The sequence below is a fragment of the Nyctereutes procyonoides genome, unplaced genomic scaffold (assembly GCF_905146905.1).
Source record: "Nyctereutes procyonoides isolate TBG_1078 unplaced genomic scaffold, NYPRO_anot_genome, whole genome shotgun sequence".
Classification (NCBI taxonomy): domain Eukaryota; kingdom Metazoa; phylum Chordata; class Mammalia; order Carnivora; family Canidae; genus Nyctereutes; species Nyctereutes procyonoides.
In genome coordinates, this window is record NW_026575126.1 from 75,197,107 (window position 1) to 75,217,568 (window position 20,462).

The 20,462-nt window shown below is 41.8% G+C and overlaps 1 protein-coding gene across 3 annotated transcripts in view; it reads left to right on the forward strand.

The window, feature by feature from the left end:
• AUTS2 (activator of transcription and developmental regulator AUTS2) overlaps positions 1 to 20,462 on the forward strand; it is a 1,136,649-nt gene that overhangs the window by 795,201 nt on the left and 320,986 nt on the right. For all 3 annotated transcript variants that reach the window (XM_055340077.1, XM_055340076.1, XM_055340078.1), the window contains exon 5: positions 17,886 to 17,915. In XM_055340077.1, coding sequence (XP_055196052.1) covers positions 17,886 to 17,915 — 30 coding nt within the window. The remainder of the gene's footprint in view (positions 1 to 17,885; positions 17,916 to 20,462) is intronic.

Below are 20,462 nucleotides of genomic sequence, written 5' to 3' on the forward strand. Positions count from 1 at the left end.
TCATTGATAAGAAGAAATTAAGCCTAAAAAATGATATGTCATTCCCCCAAGATCACTTTTAGGATTTTTATTTTAACTTCCCTCTGACTGCAATCAGTTTTCCATGTTAAATTCCTTAGGAACATTATTTTTATGAGGAATGTCATACTGACATATCTATCTGTTCCTCAATTTGGGCACATTTAGGTTCTTGAAGCCTGTATTGGACTGGATCAGTCAGAGACTTAGGAATACCTTGGTTCAGATGCCCAAAGCTTCTGAGAAGTGTGTGGCTCTTGGCAAGTTACTTAATGTCTTCAATTCTCACCTTCTCACTATAAAATTGGAATTCTAAAATCTACACAATGGGGTGTAGGAGGGTGGGGAGATGTTATCATGCCAAAAAAAAGCAATCTATATCAAGTGTGTCATGCTCTTCCTATGTGCTGACAATAGCCATATAACTAATGTTCTACTGAGTTATTCCCTAACCTCATGATAAAATTTGTAAGCAAATCCCTATGTACGTTTTTGCTCCATTTTGGATCTATATGTCAGAGAAGAGATGAGCTACCTCGTATGAAAACTGTTTAGGTTCTTGATGCATATCACAAAATTATCTTCCAGGTAGAAAATAGACATTCCTCCAAGGACTAGATGAGTGTCTGCCTCATCACAACGGTGCTGACATTGTGTATCAGCGTTTATTTTTTTTTATTTAGATAGGAAAGAAATGTATCTTTTTCATCTGTATTTCTTTGATTACTGGTGAAGTTGAGCCCTTTATTTTTCATATGTTTATTAACCATTTATATTTTCTCTCCCGTGAATTCATGTCTCTCCTTTTGAAAGGAAGGGTGAGTTTCCAAGGGTTAGCTAGAGAAAAAATGTTCTGCTGCTCATTACCATGGAGCCCAGGGGGCAGGAGTTGTAGTGGGAGGAAAGAAGGAAGAGCCTCCTGGGACTGCCAGGTGACCCTTGAGTTCCTAAACCTGATTGGGGCTTTCTACGCAGTCAGCCTGCAATCAACACTTGTTCACTGCCTTTTTATTCGTTCTGTTAAGAAATAGTTTGGATTTTTGAGAGAGGCTCTTCACATTCCACTCAAGCCAGTGCTTATAATTCTTTCTGGGTAGACAAGGAGCATGCCTATTCAGTTTTTTTTTTTTTCTCCATGAGTCCCATTGGTTCATGGTGCATTGCTGTAGATCTTGCCTGAGTCTTTTACGATTCCTGCCATCCAGCCAGGAGCTATGACTGTTCTGTAACCTTCTTAGATTTAAATCTGTTGCTCGCATTCTCCTCATAGTGTTATAGAGCAGCAGAGCCCATCCATACTGATGTGTTAATATCATTCTCTCCTTCTTGGATTTATAGAGTAAAATAAACCCTCTGCCATAGAAATGCTTATTGATTACTGAAGTACATAATAAAGCCTAAGAATAAAGTAAGACCAAGTAATCGGTCCTATTCCTAGGGGATGACAGTAAACCCTGGCCAAGGTGGCTTCTATAGGCTGCCTTCTGTGCTTGAGCTGGGAGGCTTCCTTTTAATTAGGCATCCAAATAGTAAGCAGTGAATGATAGAAACCAGGCAAAAAGAGTACACACTGTATGATTCCATTTATATAAAACTCTAGAAAATACACAAACTAATCTGTGGTGACAGAACACAGATCAGTGGAGGCAGGGGCGGTATGGGCAGGATTAACAAAGGAGCTCAGGAGACTTGTGTGCTGTGGATGTTTCCTCTCTTGATTGTGGTATGGTTTCATGGCTGTATCCATATGTACAAACGTGTCAAATAGTGCATTTTAAATATGGCTAGTTTATTCTCGTCAGTTATAGCTCAGTAAAGCCATTAATGCCACTTAAAAAAAAAAAGCAAGCAATATAAAGGGACAATCCATGGCTCATATTGTGCTAGAAAAACTGTTTTTTTTAGAAAGCTATATTTTAAGAAATATTTAGGAGGACTTGTGAGACTCAGTTCCCCTTTCACTTTGGATAAATAGGGGATTTCAGGAGACACCCAATAAAGAGGCATTGCAAAGGCAAGAGAGCCCTCTTCTTGCTCAATCCCTTTTCCTTTCTTATATCTGAACCTTAAAGGTGGCTTCTTATATAGTTTTTTGGTAAAATAAAAGAAGCAGAGACCTCTAGAAAATATCATTGGTTTCCTTCTCCCCACTCTTTCTGCCATTATAACCACCACGACCACCACCACCACCACCACACCCCAGAATAGATTCTATAAAGAGGAAATAACTACTCCAAAATGTTTGCATTCTGAAAGGGGACAGGCATTTTCAACACAAAGAAATGTTTGTTTTCCTTGCATTTTAACTCTTAATTTTTGACACAGTGGGGAACTCCAGCATGGCTGCCATTTAATACGTAACCATGCCACAGTGCTCTGATTGCCTCTGTCACAGGGGTGTTGTGATGGAAGGCCAGGAGACAAAGCAAATGAGGCCAAAGACAGTGCCTGCTGCTGAGGTGCTGGTCCATTTCTCTGTACTTGAACGTTTCTTTTCTCTGGCCTCACGAGGAGTCACTTAGGGAGACTGAAGCTGGAATCCGTACAACCCCTTTTCAGTCCCCTTGATTTTAATCAGAAATACACAATTATTCTTTTCCTCCAAATAGAGAAACTCAATCCCCATTTTAAATTCAATTATTGTAATTGCAGCATTCAGAAAAATAGCACATTCATTTTCTAATAAGAGATTGTGGGTACCAAATTACTGCATATAGTATGTCAAAACAGGGAACTTGAGACTGGCAAACCAGTGGGTGTTTTTATCTTGGCGATTTGTATTTTCTTGCAGACAATTTATAGTAATCCTACCCTTCCTTGTTTGTGATTTATAAGATAGGCTTTCAAGCCATCCTAAAATAAAGACTGTTGTTAGGTACAATTTAATTTACAATGCCAGTTATGAATGATGGATTCTAAGAGGGACAAAAGTGAGGTGCCTAAGAGGAAGGGGGAAAAAAAAACAAATCAGTTTCTGGATCATATGGAATGGCAGCCCACCATGTCTTTGGATCTTCTCAAACCACCCTCTGACATTTGTAAATCACTTTGTCTCAAGCCATATTTCTATTCCTTTAGCTACACTTTTTACTCTCTTAAATTTTAAAAACAAAACAAAAAATCAGATGGATGGGAAGTTGCTAACGTGGCCATTGTGTTTCTGCAATATGAGAACACTGTGTTCCCTTTTCCTCTTCAGTTCCAGTTGCTTCATTTGACTTCAAGTGAGTCAAATATAAGGGGAAATACTTTAGGATTTTGAGTCTCCTGATTTTCTTAAAAAAATAACCTTAAAATTAGATTTCTTCAAATGTATGGGGTTATTTTCTTTTAGCTTGAAATTATGTCTGTCTGTGTCTTTCTCATACAAACACTCAGACACCCACACTTTCAAATACCTTAGTATTCATCCCATCAACCACTGTCTATTTCTGGATCTCCTCAATTAAACAATTTCCATGACATCTTCCTCTCAGATATTTTGCTAATATGATTTATGGATTCATTCTTTCACATGTATTTATTGAGCCCCTTTCAGATGTCAGATTTAGGAAGAGCAGATATAAGCAGCTTCTGACCACAGTGTTGAAGATGCAGAGAAATCAGAGAAAGCTCTCCTATCTATGGAAGAGAGAACAAGCATTTCCAAATGGGGTAGAAGTAGTCTGTTAGACTATTGAGTGTGCCTACTAAGTGCCAGGCATTGTAATCCCTGTGTTTGCAATTACCATTGTTAATACTCTAGGAAGTTTTCTCTTCCCAAGGTTATTCTCTTGGTTGGTTTTGTTAGATAAGTCCTTAAGTCAGCCTTGCATATGTATAAATTCCAGGCAAAGGGCTCTCCAGATAGTTTTGAACCCTGATAGGTCAGAATCCCTGGACAGATTCCAAAGTTGCTGGCTTCCTACTTATACCAATAATCACCTGACATTTTTGATATCCATTCTATCTATCTAATTATTTATTTTGCCAATTTGAATTTGAGTGAACCTCTTGGTAATGTCAAAGCCTACAAGTTGTTACTGTACTCTGCATAACCTACAAGTCTAACTCCAGCTCCTCATTTGACATTAGTCCCTATACACAGGTTACTGCCTATTATTTAACTGAAGAATAGATCCACATTATATCCACCCAAAAAATGTGCATCAGGAACTTAACGGAACACTTAGAAAACTGAATTCTAAAGTGTCTTGCCTTGTTGGTAGAGCCATACTTCATCTTAGTGCACTTCCCTTTGTTGTGCTTCACAGACACCTTGTTTTGCACATACTGAATTGAAGGTCTGTGGCTTCCATGAATTAAACAGTTCTGTTTTTCCAACACCATTTGCTCAATTCATTTCTTGGTCGTATTTTGGTAATTCTCGCAGTATTTCAAACTTTTTCACTTTTATTATATTTGTAATGGTGATCTGTAGTCAGTGAGGTTTGATGTCACTATTGCCATTGTTTTGGGGTGGCCTGAACCGTGCTTCTATCAGACAGCAAACTTAACAGATAAAGGTTGTGTGTGCTCTGACTGCTCTGCTGACTGGCCAGTCCCCCATCTCTCTCCCTCTTCTTGGGTCTCCCTATTCTCTGAGACACAGTGATTTTGAAATTAGACCAATTACTAACACTACAATAACCTCTGAGTGTTTAAGGAAGAGTCACAAGTCTCTCCCTTAAATCAAAAGCTACAAATGATTGAGCTTAGTGAAGAAAGCTTGTCTAAAGCCAAGATAGGCTAAAAGCTAGGCCTCTTGCACCGAACAGTTGGTCAAGCTGTAAATGCAAAGGAAAAGCTCTTGAAGGAAATTAAAAGTGCTATTCTAATGAACACATGAATTATAAAGTAAAGCAGCTTTATTGCTGATATAAGGAAAGTCTACATGGTCTGGATAGAAGTTCAAACCAACTACAACATTCCCTTAGACCAAAACCCAATCTAGAGCCAGGCCTTATTTCTCTTTAATTCTGTGACTGTTGGGAGAGGTGAGGAAGCTACAGGAGCAATGTTTAAAGCTAGTAGGGATTGATTTGTGAGGTTTAAGGAAAGGAAGCCATCTCCATAACATAAAAGTGCAAGGTGAAGGAGCCAATGCTGATGGAGAAGCTGCAGCCAGTTCTCCAGAAGATCCAGCTAAGATCTTTAATGAAGGGGGCTACACCAAACAATAGACCTTCAATGTAGATGAAACAGGCTTCCATTGGAAGACGATGCCATCAGGACTTGCTTAGCTAGAAAGAAGTTAGTGCCTGGCTTCAGAGCTTCAAAGGACAGGGGCTTGTTAGGGGTTCGTATAGCTAGTGCCTTTAAGTTGAAGCCAATTTTCAGGTACCACTATGGAAATCTTAGGGCCCTTAAAAATTATGCGAAATCTACTCTGCCTGTGCTCTATAAATGAAACAACAAAGTGTAGATGACGGCACATTTGTTTACAAATGGTTTACTGAATATTTTAAGCCCACTAATGAGACCTATTGCTCAAAAAATAAGATTCCTTTCAAAATATTACTGCTTGTTGAGAGCATACCTGGTCACCCAAGAGCTCTGATGGAGACGTAGAATGAGAGTAATGTTATTTTCATACCTGCTAACACAACAGCCATTCTACAGCCTGTGGATCAAGGAGTCATTTCGACTCTCAAGTCATGTTATTTAAGAAACATTTCATAAGGCTGTAGGTGCCAAAGGTAGTGATTTCTCTGATGGATCTAGGCGCCATAAATTGAAAACTGTCTGGAAAGGATTCACCATACTCAGTGGCATTAAATAATCCGTGATTTATAGGAAATCAAAATACCAACACTAATGGGAGTTTGGAAGAAGTTTATTCCAGCCCTCATGGATAACTTTGAGGGGTTCGGGACTTCAGGGGAGCCAGTCACTGCAGAAGTAGTGGAAGCAGCAAGAGAACTCGAATTAGAAGTGGAGCCTGAAGGTGAGATTGCATGGCTGTAACCTCGTGATCAAACTTTACTGAAAGAGGGGTTGCTTCCTATGCATTGAGCAAAGAAAAGTGATTTTTAAGATGGGATCTATTCCTGGTGAAGATGTTATGAAGACTGTTGAAATGACAACAAAGGATTCAGAAAATGACATAAACGTAGTTGATAAAGCAGCAAATGAGTTTGAGAAGGTTGACTCCAATTTTAAAAGAAGTTCTCCTGTGTATGAATTGCCATCTGACAGTATCACATGCTCCAGAGAAATTGTTCATGATAGGAAAAGTCAATCAATGTGGTGAACTTCATTGTCGCCTTATTTCAAGAAGTGGCCGCAGCCACCCCAGCCTTTAGCAGCCACCGCCCTGACCAGGCAGCAACAGCAACCCTGAGGTAAGACCCTCCACCAGCAAAAAGATTACATCTCACTATAAGCTCAGATGATGGTTAGCACTTTTTCACGATAAAGTATTTATTAACCTAAGGTATGTAAATTGGTGTGTGGTTTTTTGTTTGTTTTTTGTGTTTTTTTTTTTTTAGACATAGTGCTATTGCACACTTCATCGACTATAGTGTAGTGTAAACATAACTTTTATATGCACTGGGAAACCAAAAATTTCATTCGACTCACTTTATTTCGATATTCATTTTATTGCAGTGGTCTGGAAGCAAGTCTGCAGTATCTCCCAAGGCATGCGTATATTTTATCAGTGAAATGAAACCATTTGTTATTCTACTTTGAGAGGGAATGATAGTTTCTGTTTTTGCTTGCTTATTTGGGTTGTTGTTTTTCTTTCTGCCTAGTATAGTAGCGAGTCTTCAGACACCTCCCAAGCAGGAATTGCAGAATATGATTTCCCATCTGCCAATAAAATTATAAAGAAATTAAACCCAACATTTAAATAACGATCATTACCTCATCTCTGTGTGTGATACAGCATTTCTTTCATCAAAGAGTTGGAAAAAAAGTAAAACTCTTAGTTATTTCTTTCTGGCGGCTTTCAAATGCTTGAACTCATTTAATTCTAACAAAAATTCCATGGAGTATATATCATTCCCAGTTATAGGCTGGAAAAAAAGGAAGGTAGGCTCCAAGATGTTAAGTATCTTTGCCAAGATTGCATGGCTGCTGAGTTAAGAGGGACCAGAATTTGAACCTAGGTCAGCCTCAGATTTAATGAGCACTTTCCTGAGCCAGGTACTCCACTGGGTTCTCCTCTTAAGGGAGAGCTGTCTGGGGTAGAGTAGAAATGTGACTGCCTGGCTGCATTCACTGCCACTTATGGTCATTCATTGCAACCGCTTTTTGGTTTCAGCCTGCCTCTGCCCATGCCAAGCAATTAATCAGAAAGATGTTTTTCAAGTAGTCTCTTTGTATAGTGCACGAGAGAGTGAGCAGGGCTGTATTGTGCTTGCTGGGAACGTGAGCTTTGGAGGATGGAGCTGGGTTCAAGTACCACCTGTGCCACTAGAAGCCTTAACTTCTCATCTTGGAAACAGGTTATAACACTTCTCTCCCAGGGCTGTGGTCAGAACATTCTTTTTTCAGGACTGGTGGCTGTAGGCTGGCTATTTTAGGGGAAACAAAATGCTCAGAGAGAGTTCCTGTGCAGATTCTCTGCCCTAAAAGAGCCACGCCGCAGAATGCACTTCAGGAACCAGACTTTTCCAAAATAGAGGGCTCCCAGCTGCTCTGCTGCCATGGACCCTCCTCCCACTCCTGTCGCCTGAGGTGGACTGGTCCCATTGGGAAGGAACTGAGTCATGTAGGTGCCACTTAGCATGGAAGACAGGAGCTGCATTCCATGCCTCACAACCTCAGGGGCTAGAAGAAAGAATGGTTTGCAGCAGCTTCATTACCTGGGGAAAAAGAACTCACAGTAACAGGCACTTTAAGAAAGATGCTTTTACTTTGAGTATTGGAGAAAATAGAACAATTACCTATTGAAGGCAAAGTGGATGAAAAAATATCTCTGTTCATACTACCCTGATCGTTTAATGTATTCAGATTCATTGTGGGTTCCAGAAGGTGGTTCAGGCCAGACTTTCTCTTCCTTTCCCAGGCTAGGACATTTGGTGGTTGCCTAGAGTCCCAAATACAGACAAATTCCCTACTCCAAGAGGAGATTCCTCTGGGGTCTTGCGCTACCCACAGCATCAGATAAGTAGAAGGAGGGAGGGAGGGGAAATATCCATAAATCATCACATCGGTTTTGAACATCTTTTAGGGTCCTTAAGACTGCCTTAGGCCCTGTGATGATTCTGGGGACAATTAGAGTGCTCTCTCGAGGAGCTCACCATCTCTCAGGGGAACAAGACTTAAATACGTGAAATCAGTGAAGAATTGTATTCTGTAGAAACCACAGCCAGGTAGGTTTCCAGCACCTGGCACACATACTCCTAAAAAAACAAACAAAAAAAGATACTCAGTCTTTGTTGAGGAATGAATGAATTCGTGATTTCTGACATCTGCTGAGTGCCTCCTCTGTATCAGGCATGGTTCTATACCTTTTTAGTGATTGATTGATTGATTCATTCATTCATTATATATACTTTATTATTGTATATTTATGAACTCAAATGTTCTCAGCAACCCTGGGAGGTAGTACTGGCAGTGGCCCCTTTTGATAGAAAATGAAACTGAGGCACAGGGCCTTACTTGCCTAAGGCCCTACAGGTCATAAGAAGTAGAGCCAAGATTTGAATCCTGGCAAACTGACTCCACAGTTACATGTGAAAGAGAAAAAGATAGGCTTTGCAAGAGCTTGTTGCCATTTTGGTTCCAATGAAGAGCTACCAGGCTTTGTTATCTGCTCATCTGGCTTTGGCTTCCTCAAGACTTTAAGCTTCTTCCCCTTTTCTAGAACCTGGACCAGCTTGGACCAACCCTGTGTGATTCCAGCCCGCCTGGGAACTGGCCCCGCCCGGTCTCTCATTTGTAGTTTCTCTTACAGAGCACATTTCTAAATGAGGACGGTTGCTCTGCTTTAAGGACATACGAATGGCTTGCCCTCACCTGTCAAGCATGATCCTTGTATTTTACCAGGCCCATTATGAACGCAATCTTTCTGTCGAAAATTTGCATACCTCCTTTCTTGAAAAGTAATGACAGCAATTTCTTTCCCTCCGCTCACTTTCTGAGTGTCTCATTTAACGGCACCTGTGAAACCGACAGGCGCAGAGATGAGAAGTGAAAGAGAGCAGTTGATTAAATCATCATCAAGCCGGGCCTCAGAAAGTCAATTCTGCTTGCCGTCTGCAATGATATCCTTTTATCTTAAAGTAATGAGCTATGGCACTTTTGCATCGGGTAATGCGATAAGTTCTATTAGCATGTTCCATTTGCCTCACAAGCAAGGGCAAGTCATTTTAGCTAGCTCATATCACTGCAATCAAAGCAATTGGCTTCCCAGGCAGAGAAGAAAGGGAAAAGGCTCAGGGTGATTTCTATGGATCACAACACAGCGGAAAAAATAGACTCTTGTATTATTTTAACCCATAACATGCTTTTCCTTTTTACTCATCAGCAAATTTGGGTTTTATTAGTTCACACAGGACTCTGAAAAGAACCAGGGTTTAGTTGAAGCGAATCCAGGGGGGTCAGGTCCCACCCAAAGGAACAAGCAGCTGTGATCTGGAAAGGGAAGATTGCAACATTACAGGGAGCCACAAATATAATGCTACCACAGAACATAGCTGAGAAGGTCTCCCTGGTAATAATACTGTGGTCTTAAAATAAACTCTTGCTTCACACCGTCTTCAAAGTCATTTGTAATAGGTCCCCAGGCAGGTACGGATTAATGCTATTGATGACTTAGAATCAGTAAATCAATGACAAAGACGCAAAGGATCTGTTGCTTAAGCTTAAAAGAGATCGTTTACAAATCACCGGGCCCTAGCCTGTCAGTTTTACCTTTGGACAAGAAACTCATTTTTCTCATTTTGGCAACCACTGAGGCTTGTGGCTCTAGGTTTTAAGTAAATTTCATCTTTGGGGTTTATGTATGTTTATACTTGGCAAAGTGTGACTTCCTTTCTTCTAAGGGGGGAAAAAAACGCTGAACTCAAAAGATTTGTGAAATATCCACTTCTTCCACTTCCAAAAGCCCTACAATATTTTAATGAGCGAAGTGGAAATTTACAGCATACAGATTGTTTTATGAAATATACTTGGGTTTGAAAGTGACAAAAAGGAAAAAAAATGTTGAAATTTAATTTGTGACCTTTAGAGCTTCGGATTTTGGTCAACTTGATTTCTGGAAATATATTTGTACTTTTAATGAGTGGTTAGAATAAACCTAGCACATAGTAGATGCTTTAAGATTATTTGTTGAATGAGAATGTGTGATTGTCTGAGAGACCCTGGAGCGGAGAATAAGAACTGTTCTGTTAGCCCCCTCAGATGACGTTGGCTATTTGAGCCCTGGCCAATTCAAGCTGAGAACTTGCAAAAATGCCAGGTTCTGAGAGCTCCCCATAGGAATAATAGGTCACCAGTACAGAATTCCAGAAGCTTCTGAAGATTTGTTCTCCTCTTGCCTCCTGAACAGCTAAAGATTGGTAGAACTTACCTTATTTTCTAATGCACTTATTTTGTGGCTGTCAGAAGCTTTATTCTCATCTTTTAAACCACTGTTTGGCAAACGAATCTTTCGATTATGCTTTCACTTTTTTAGAGCTATTTTATTTGATCAAGCATAGTTAACTGTTGGGATGGAAGGGAAGAGGGCCAGTGGTATCATTTTACAATCAGTAAGAGTACCTCAAACCATTTTCAGGATTAAAATACTCTTTTTATTTCAAAGTTCTCAGTAGCTTTGAATTTCACTTACAGCCCAAAGTCGATAGGAAAGCAGTGTAAACAGTGTGAAACAAGGGCTTGGTGGGGTGATAGCAGACAGACAACATCAGAGTTGCCATATGCGGCATAAAATGGCTACATGTTTTTGCATGTACAAGGAATTGGGCAGAGGGGAAGATGGTGGTGGACATGTTTCTAGTCACTGTGCTACTCCCTTACTTCTTTAAATAAGAAAATAAGTGTCATGTTTTCTCTAGGTGGCTTCTTCTGAAATTGCTTTTAGGTGAGGATGTCTTTACAGTCGTAGATAAACCGCCTGCCCCAAAGGGAAATCGATTTGTTTTGTCACTGGCAAAGTTAAATTGTACTTGATGTTAGATGCTATAGTTTACAAGTTGAGGTTCTCCCTCATTTTCCTCTTATTTCCTTTAGGCAAAAGGAAGAATAAAATAACTTTGTTCAGTGATGGTGTTCAGCCCTGACATCTTTGGTGGCAATGATAAATGGATTTGAGATACAAAATAACTGTTCCAGCAAGGTCCATTGAGCAGAATAGAGAGCAATGCCCTCCTCAATGTCATTGTATGTGATATATTCAATGATTGCCACTTTCTGCTTAAGAATGCATTCCATCACGAGGTACCTAGATTTCTATCTTGTTCCTTCATTCTGAATGAAGCAGAGAGGTATCGCAGACCTTGACTTATTTCAATTTGGATCAGAGTCTTAAGACAGATACTGAGATTCCCAAATGTAAATGAGAAATGTTTGCTTTTGAGGAATATACAAAAATCATCATCATGTCTTGTCTGGGCCTTTTAATGGAAGACATTTCCCTCTACACCCCAACTCTAGGCTCTGCTAATGACTGTAACCCTGCCCCGTGTGTTCAAACACCCTCCACTGTTGGGTGGAGTACAATTGAGTTAGTCATTGGTTCTCACACCTTCTTTCTTTGAAATCACTTGTTTTTTCAAAATCCTAGTTTTGTTATGTTACCTGGACTCAACCACAGTTTGAAGAATTCTAAAGACAAATGAGATGGATTTATCAATATGACTGAGCACCTTCCATGCCCCAGGGCACTGCCCTTACCTACCCAGAGCTCACTGTCTAGTAGGGATGTATCTTGTGGCAAACAATGAAAATGTCGTTTTGTAAGGGGTGGAGACAGAAACAATTAGTTCTAAGAAGAGTACTGTAATTCTAAGAATTCCTAGTTCTAAGAAGAGTATTGGATGATTCCCAGAGGGAACTATGTTTGTGAGAATAGAATTCCAGGCAGAGGGAATTGATAAGTGCAAAGATAGTAGGTCCTAGGCGTGTGACCAAGTGTGCCTGAGTGTGGTGAGAGCAAGGGGTGTGTTAAGAATAGTGCTACTCAAAGTGTGGATACAGAAAGAGGTCACGCCATGAGCTCTCACTTAACTATCTACTGCAAGATTGGCATGGCAGCTGAGAGTAAACATTTGGAAACTTTTATAGCGATTCAATGGAGTAATGTTATACCTCTTAAATCTAATAATAACACATTTTTTATATGTCCTTGCTTTTCTTTTTCATTTTCCCAGCAATTTATTATATGTTATATTTAACAGAAGTATAAGTCTATGATGTATTGGAAATTAAAAAAAATAAAACTAAAACAAATGGTCCTGGGATGCCTGGGTGGCTCAGAGGTTGAATATCTGCCTTCCGCTCAGGGAGTGATTCCAGGCTCCGGGATCGAGTCCCACATTGGGAGCAGGGAGCCTGCTTTTACTTCGGTCTATGTCTCTGCGCGTCTCTCTCTCTCTCTCTCTCTCTCTCTCTCTCTCTCTCTCTCTCCTTCTCATTTTGTGTCTTTCATGAATAAATAAATAAAATCTTAAAAAACAACAACAAATGGCCCTTCTCCACAGAAAGCTTGAGAGGCACTGTACTGGGGGGAAGTGGTTGGACTCGGGAGGTGAGGAAGCAACCTAAAGGGTTTTCATTGCCATAGAAAGTGTCATAATGATCAAATGGAAAATGAGGACATCTGCCCTGGTCAAGAAGGACTTGGATTAGAAAAGGAAGAGACCATAGGCCCTGGAAAGCAGTCATTAGCCTTTTGTAATGATAAAATGAAAGGCTGAACTAAAGCAGTGGCCAAAGTGGTGGAGATGGTGAGAATTTAGAAAGCAGAGTCAGTAATGCGGGTAAGAGAGGAAGTTGGGTCTGCCCAAGAATAGAGTCAAGGGTGATAAGACTCTCCACTGAGACTGAAGGGTAATGGCATTACCAGGGACATGGTGGGGGAGGGGCAGAGCTGAGCGGAGCAAAAGATGGTGAGTCTGGTTTTAGATGGATGCTTGAGTCTGAGGGGTCTGCAGGGTTTCAGGAAGGGGGCATAACAGACAAAAACATACATTGATAACAGCTAACATTTATCATCCACAGTGATTGTCTGAGTTGTTTACATGTGCTAACCTGTTTTGTTCTCACCATCCTTTGAGAGCAATGCTATGATTACCCACATTTTATAGATAAGTAAACTGAGATGCAGAGGATTAAAACAGTTCTCCCAAAGTCACATAAACTGGAAGATGGTGGGCATAGAGATTTTTTAGTCTCAACATATAAATGGTACATGGAACCAAGGGAATCTTTAGGGGCTCTCCTGGAAATCACAGAGAAGCCATAGGGCTACAGATTCAACTCTGGGGAGCCGGGGACATTAAGGGATATGCAGAGAAGGAAGGGCCATGAGAAGATACTAGGGAAGAGCAGTGTATCGGTGAGTGTGTACAAGGGGAACATTCCATGATGTCAGTCAAAACAATCCAAATAACAGAACGGGGGGATTTTCTTACCAGATTATTTATAATCCATACGGTGGATCACAGTGTAGCCTTTTTTTAAAAAAAGTGATGTGACAGGGCAAATTTCACTCTTTGAACAAAATATTTGACACCTTATGTGAAAACAAAGCAGGCTACAATATAGTAGGAATTTATTTTCATTTCTTAAAATATATGTGGGAAGGATGGAGGAAAGACCGGAAAGAATTAGATAGGTATATTTGCTGTTTACCTATGGGTGGCAGGTTCATAGGTGATTTTTTAAAAAGATCTTCAATGAATATGCATTAATTTTTAAAAGGAGAATATATTGGGTGGGTGCTTAGATGGGTTGAAGCATTTAAAGGGTGGGAATTAGGTGCAAAATGAAGAAGTTGTTCCCAGAGGCTCACTTCTGATTTGCGAAACCAGAGGATACAGAAGGTGAAAGTGAAGTTCAGCGGGGATGGGTTCCAGTGGCCGGCAGCACTGTGCTCAGCCACTAGCCCCTTCCTAAGTCCTGCCTTTGAGAATTTCCGCATTCCTGTTTCCCTCTTTTGTCTGTGGTTGGTCTGGGTCACTTTGAAGTCAGTTGGAAGACTCTGCGACTGAGAATTCTTCCCTGTCTGGGGTGCAAGGCCTACTTGTTCTTCATTTCTTGCTTTTCAAATGGAGGAAAACATTTTCAGTTTTTCACAAAGAGCTTTGAAATCTAGTCATGGAGAGTACTCTTTCACCTCAAGCTGGTCGTTAGCGTGCAACCTGTTTGCTAATAAACCGATGAGGGGCCCTGATGTCAAAATGCTTAAAATGGTCAAATCATCTGGGACTCTGCATTCAACGTGCCTTTTCCGCTTCTCAGCCTCATGCAGAACATACGCCTGAACCAGGAGGTGGCTCGACGTGAACTCCTGTAAATTGGAGTGGGTATCTAGGGATTGGGGAGCAGACACTTCTTTTTTTAACCTTTCAAGAGCAAGAATCATTTGGCCTAAAATCTGCAATGTATTGAACTTAGGGTGTGAAAGCCATACAGTGTATTAAATGTGAATTTGAGACCTGAATTCTCCCCACACTGACTCTATAAAAGCCTCTCTTTTTCATAAAGCCGGCCCATAAACTGCTGCCAGTGAAGCAGAAAGACTCCTTAGGACTGTGGCTCGCTTTCCGTCTGGAGTTGTCAACAAACCCCCTTTATGAGTGGAATAGACCTCTTGTATGTGTCGAGCTTCTGGCTTTTTACAGAGTGTGTTAGGAGCCAGGCTAGGCAAACGTTAGGCGCTGTTTGCTGAGTGCATTTATTGCCTTTGCATAATTTATGAGCTGGAGGGGTTGACCATCATTCGTCTCTGCCAGGGGCTGGCACTCGAGGCTCCGGAGAGCAGAGCTGTAAATTGGATGGTGTGCTCCTGCTGAGCTCACGGCAAAGTCCTCGGGTCAGTATGGGAATTTAATACCAGAAATGGAACTGTTTTCTCAGCGCACCATGTGGGCCCCAGTGCAGCAGAGACTGTTTTGGCAGACTCTGCAACTGGCCTTGTCGAGGAGCTGTCACTCACCCGGCATGTTGTGTGGGGAGCCTGAGCATTTTTAATCGGCTTGGCATCCGTGCTGCTTCCATAATGGATACCAGTAGGTCTCAGTTCTCCACCATATGTTTAACTCTGGAGACAAGGTGCTTCTGGGTATATCAGTAATTACTTGATGCAGAATTAAGTGGACCTTGAAATTAGAACTGGACTGTTGGAAAGCAGAAAGCTTAACACTTTGATAGAAATAACCATTCCCAGGGACATACTGCTGTTAGGATTGGTCATGGGGGTGGGGGGCATGGACAATGGTGGCTCTTTCCCAACCTCCCTACTCCTTTGACACACACCCCCCCCCCCATCCCGCACACCAGTCCTTGGGGACATGGGTAAGGGCTGCGCCATAGCCTTCAGCTGTCATTGATTACCTCGGAAGGTGGGCTGTGATATCTGGGGAGATGAGCCTGCCTGGCAAAATATGCTTCTTTCTTCCATGTGCCTCCTGAATCATGCTTTGTCACTCTTGAAAATGTGCCCAGAACTTAAAAACCTCAAGGAAGCCCTAATTCAAGGCAATGGAAAAATCACAATCAGGAGAAGACAACCTCATCTGTCTGTTGTTCTAGGCCTCCAAAGTCTTTATCTCACCTCTTTTGATTTATTACAATAGAGAAATCACTCATCAGGCAAAAGTAAGTTCAGACCTTCTGAGTTTGGAAGCCTGGTTGCAAACAATGTAGTCGTACTTGGTTAAAGCACTGTCATTAAAACTCTGATAGCCTATGGAATTGAGGAGCCAGCACGGACAGTAGAAAATGTTAGAACCTTCTAGTCTATTAGTTTGTAATGTGAGTTCCTAAAACTTAGAGTGCAGAGAGGGTAAGCTAGAAAGAGGAAGTAGTGCCCCAGTTGTATCTTATAAAAAGCAAGATGTCCATTTGGATGGAATTTTTGTTACTCTCATTAAAAGAACTCTAACAATGGTTTAAATCGTAAGGTAATTTACTGTTATCTGAACAAAAATGTCCAGAGGCAGGCTGCTCTTAGGTTGGTTCAAGTGTCTCCATTGTACCACCACCATCTTGTTCTTGAACAGAGACCTTTGGCCTCATTTTTGCAAGGTGGCTGCCACAGATCTGGACATCACATCCTTGAACAATCATGTTCAAAGGCAAGAGGCAAGTGCTTCCTGCTCTTCTTCTTTCTTCTTCTTCTTCTTCTTCTTCTTCTTCTTCTTCTTCTTCTTCTTCTTCTTCTTCTTCTCTTCTTTTTTTTAGAAGAGAAAAAATTTTCAGAGCCCTCAGCAGGTATTTCTTCAAGTCTCAGCCAAGAATGTGTTTTATGGCCACCCTTAGCTGCAAGGGAAGTTGGAAAAGAGAGACTACCTGGCTTTTTCAAATCTCAAAATGTCAGGAGAAGGTATAGATTAGGGAGAAGGGGTTTGTGAATAACTGTGGGTATCTAGCCAGTACTAGCTGTTGTATAAGCAAATTTATTTTCTGTTTCTGCCCATAGCTACACCAACTCCCATGTCCAGGTGGCCACACTAAAAACCTTGGCATCATCCTAGACTCATCTCTCTTCCTTCTTTCTCATATCCATGTGTTACCATGTCCTATTGGTTCTACCTTCAGAATTGCTGTGCCATCTGTTCCTCCCTTTCTTAAGCTGTGCATCATGCTGGTTTAGACAGTGTTGTAATGGTTGCCAAACTGGTCACCCATGACCTGTGTCTTCTCCCGTAGTGCATGGTCTGTCCTCTACCCCAGAGGAAGAGTCATCAAATGGACTATGGCTCTTATCCCACCACACCTCTGCTCAGTGCTTGTGTTCTAATTTTCTCTATCGCTGACTTGAAAGCTACTCTAGAGCCAGTCCTATGTCTTGGTTGAATATCCGTCTAGCTTGGCAGTACTTATCAAGTGCTGTTGAATGAATGAACGAATTTATTTATCTGCTATGCATTCATTCTGACAAAACACATCACCCCCCCCCTTTTTTTTTACAATCAAATGGATAACAAACAATCTTGGTTTAATAAAGAAAATGTGCTTTTTTTCCCCCCACTATACATCTAAAGAGGAAGCCAGAGTTTTGAGTTAATTCATTCGCTAGTTATCCCAAACTTAGCTCACCAGTTGGAATTTGGGATCTGTTAGTTATGATCTGAGCCTGCTGCTTTAAAACATATTTATTTGCCCATACTGTTAATTTACTTCCTTGACTTATTCTTGTCCTTAGAGTGGAATATTACCTCTTTTCTCTGGGCCTCTAAGCCTTAGAAAAGGCAGCCATCACAATGTTCTGCTTCCTTCAGAGTCCAATGAGAGAACTCAGCATCCAGAGGTTTACCTCTTTTTCTGTGTAAAAGCACTGGGAGAGATACAACCATTCACATTAACTGAAGGTAGAAGGTCTCCACTAAGATATTGATTTGCTCTGAATCCCACTGAATGATCCTGATTCACCTTAATCCTGCTGCTAGATTGGCTGCTCAGTGGGCATCCCCTCTCCCGTGCGGTAGGGTGCTCACCATTGTGATGGAGCATCTTGCCAGACCTTGTCTATAGACCACAAGAAGAACCATAGAGCACAGGCATCACATAAAATCAACAAAGCGACTTCTCAGCATTTTGGTTCTGATTTGGTTTATGAGCATTTGAGCTGAAGAAATTCTTTACAGCTCAAGCAACATTTCCTATTTCCTTTACTTGTCTTCCCTTTATTTTATTTGTATTTTCTGGATCAAAAACAAAAATCTACTCCACTTTTGCACTAACCCTTATTCTCTTGTCTTTCTTTTCAGTGTGACAGTGACAGTGACCAGGAAGAAAAGGTAAGACACCCCCGCAACACACACACACACACACACACACACACACACACGATTGTGGGAACAGTTGAGCACCGTGGTTCTCCCACACAGTTAAAGGGTGGTGGAATGCCAGCTTCATATTGCCCATACCTTTTCTGTTCTGCAAAGACCAGTTGTATTTACACAGTGACATTTCCTATGATAAGAAATAATGTGTTTACTTTGTGAGGTCCACTTTTTTTAATCATATCCATTAATACTGGGTATATGTAACATCAGGTTTTCACTTTATAGATTTTAAAAGAGGAAACTATTTTAATAACCATCTGATGTTTCTTTTTTAATCCTTGGATGGGATATTAAACTTGCCAGTCTGTATTTAAAATGTCATTTTTCCATTTCTTTTACTGACCTCCATGCTTCTTCTTGCTTTTCTGTACATACTGGCTTTCTTGATAGAAATATGAATGATAGCTCTAGGACTCTCATCATGGGGTGAGAGATGGGTAGGAGTACTCAGGTGAGAGCAGCTCTCTCCTCGTCCAGGTGGATGGCCAGGTGGAAGGGCGGTTCTTCCTACAGGTACATACTGTCTTTGGGGGCTGATAACCTCCAGCCTCTGTGTATCCAGTTCAACATGGATCAAGAAAAGGAGCTCAGTTTTTGAGCTTTCAGAAGATTGGATCACAGCCTGGTAAAGTGAATATCTGTGTCTGAAGCAATGGGATTGTTCGTCTGTTTATTTGGTCTTTCTAGCTGTTCCACCCCACCCCCACCCCCCAGCCAAATTTCTTCCTAATTTTATTCCTACTTTATGTATTTCAAAAAGAGTTAACTGAATATCACGGTTTCTATATTGCTTGGCATCCAAAGGAAGGGACCAGTAGTCCCCTCCCTAGCTTCTGGTTCTGTGTTGTGTAGCTGAATTTCTTGAGCCCCATTCTGTGCTTTTCACCTCCTATTTGCTTGTGGATTTTACTCAGAATCCTGCAGTTAGTATTTGGTGGGGTCTTCCCATCAAGCCCAGAATCTTACCTCCTACTCTGCTGGCAGCCTCCAAGAGAGATCTAAAGGCTCTTGTTCTGTACTGTCGTTAATTTGAATTCAGCATATGTAGCCTGTTATAAAATGCAAGACATCATCATTTGAGCAGGTCAAGCATATTCAGATGAAGACAAATGGTGCTTATTTGATTTCCTTAAAATCAGGAAATGAAAAAAGTGCTCTCTGGAGAAATCATGTTCTGCCTGACTTGGATGATAGACCAATGCATGTCCCCTAGATAAGAACAGGCTCTCGCCTTGAGGTTTTTATCTCTGAAGGACGGCCAGGACTGTCAGCTTGCTGACATGTGCATTATCCATGTCATTTTAAACAAAGTGACCTATGGAAGGGTACGCTGTGCTGTGACATGGTAATGGGCTGTTGGATGACAGTGAAAGTACACACTGCAAAGGGGGCTGTGGATTATTCTTTTGTTTAACTGACAAGTAGGAGCTTCCTTCCTCCAGCCCCTGGGAGTCTTAGCTCCTTGCAAGTGCCTCAGGCAGCCGGCATGCAATGGGTGCCAGAGGTGCATGGACAGCAGCAGAGGTTCTGCGTTTGAGTTGTGCCCTCTGGCCCTGGAGCCTTCCCACATGGTAGTCTTCACGTCATTCTCTGGGCCATCATAGGCACTCAGGGAGGGACTGGCACTTCTGGCCATTCCAGGAGATCTCTTACAGGTGATGGTTGATCTCACTTTCCAAGCCAGTGGCACTTCTTCAAGGGGATGAACCTTCTTTGGGTTCCATGTGCAAATAGACATTCCTTATTTAAAACGCAGTATGAATTCCACAAGTGCCCCCGGTCTCCAGCAGCGGTAGAAGGTGATGAGGTTGTCCAGTGTGGTGTTGCACATAGGTGTCTGGATCAGTGTTCTCAACCTTGAATGCACATCTGATCACCTGTGGGGGCCGTAAAAATCCTGGTGCCTGTGCCTTAACCCTGGGCCAGTTACCTCAGAACCTCAGGAGGTATCTAGCACCCCTTGTCCAGAGGATTACCTACCTCTGTAATTCCTAGAATATCCATAACTGTCACACAGTGTTTCCCACACACTGACAGCATCCCAATGAGTCCCTCCCCAGCACCAGCATACCCATGTCCTTGCTGCCCCATTTCCAGCTTGGAGTGTAGGAAGCACCACAGCACCTGAGCAGAGTCATGCCAGGGGCAGGGAGTTAGGGCCCACCACTCAGAGATGGAGATGAGTTTAGGGCCATGGAGGAGAATAAAGAGATGTTTATAGCAACCACACCAGATGGGTGACACTGGCAAGGGGAGAGCCGTCAGGAGTGTTCTGCGGACACACACCCTCCGGCCCTGGCCACCTTAGTCGCCTTTCCCGTGGAGCGTGGTGGCCCTGCAGGCCCTCTTCCTAATGGGAGCTACTCCACAGCCACACTCCCATCATCTCCCTGCCCTGCCACCCGGTATTCCTCCAGAGGGCTCCCAGCAGGAACAATCAAGACTGTAATTGCAGTCGTGCCTGCTTGGCTCTGTTACAGTTCAGACTGCCAGGCTTCC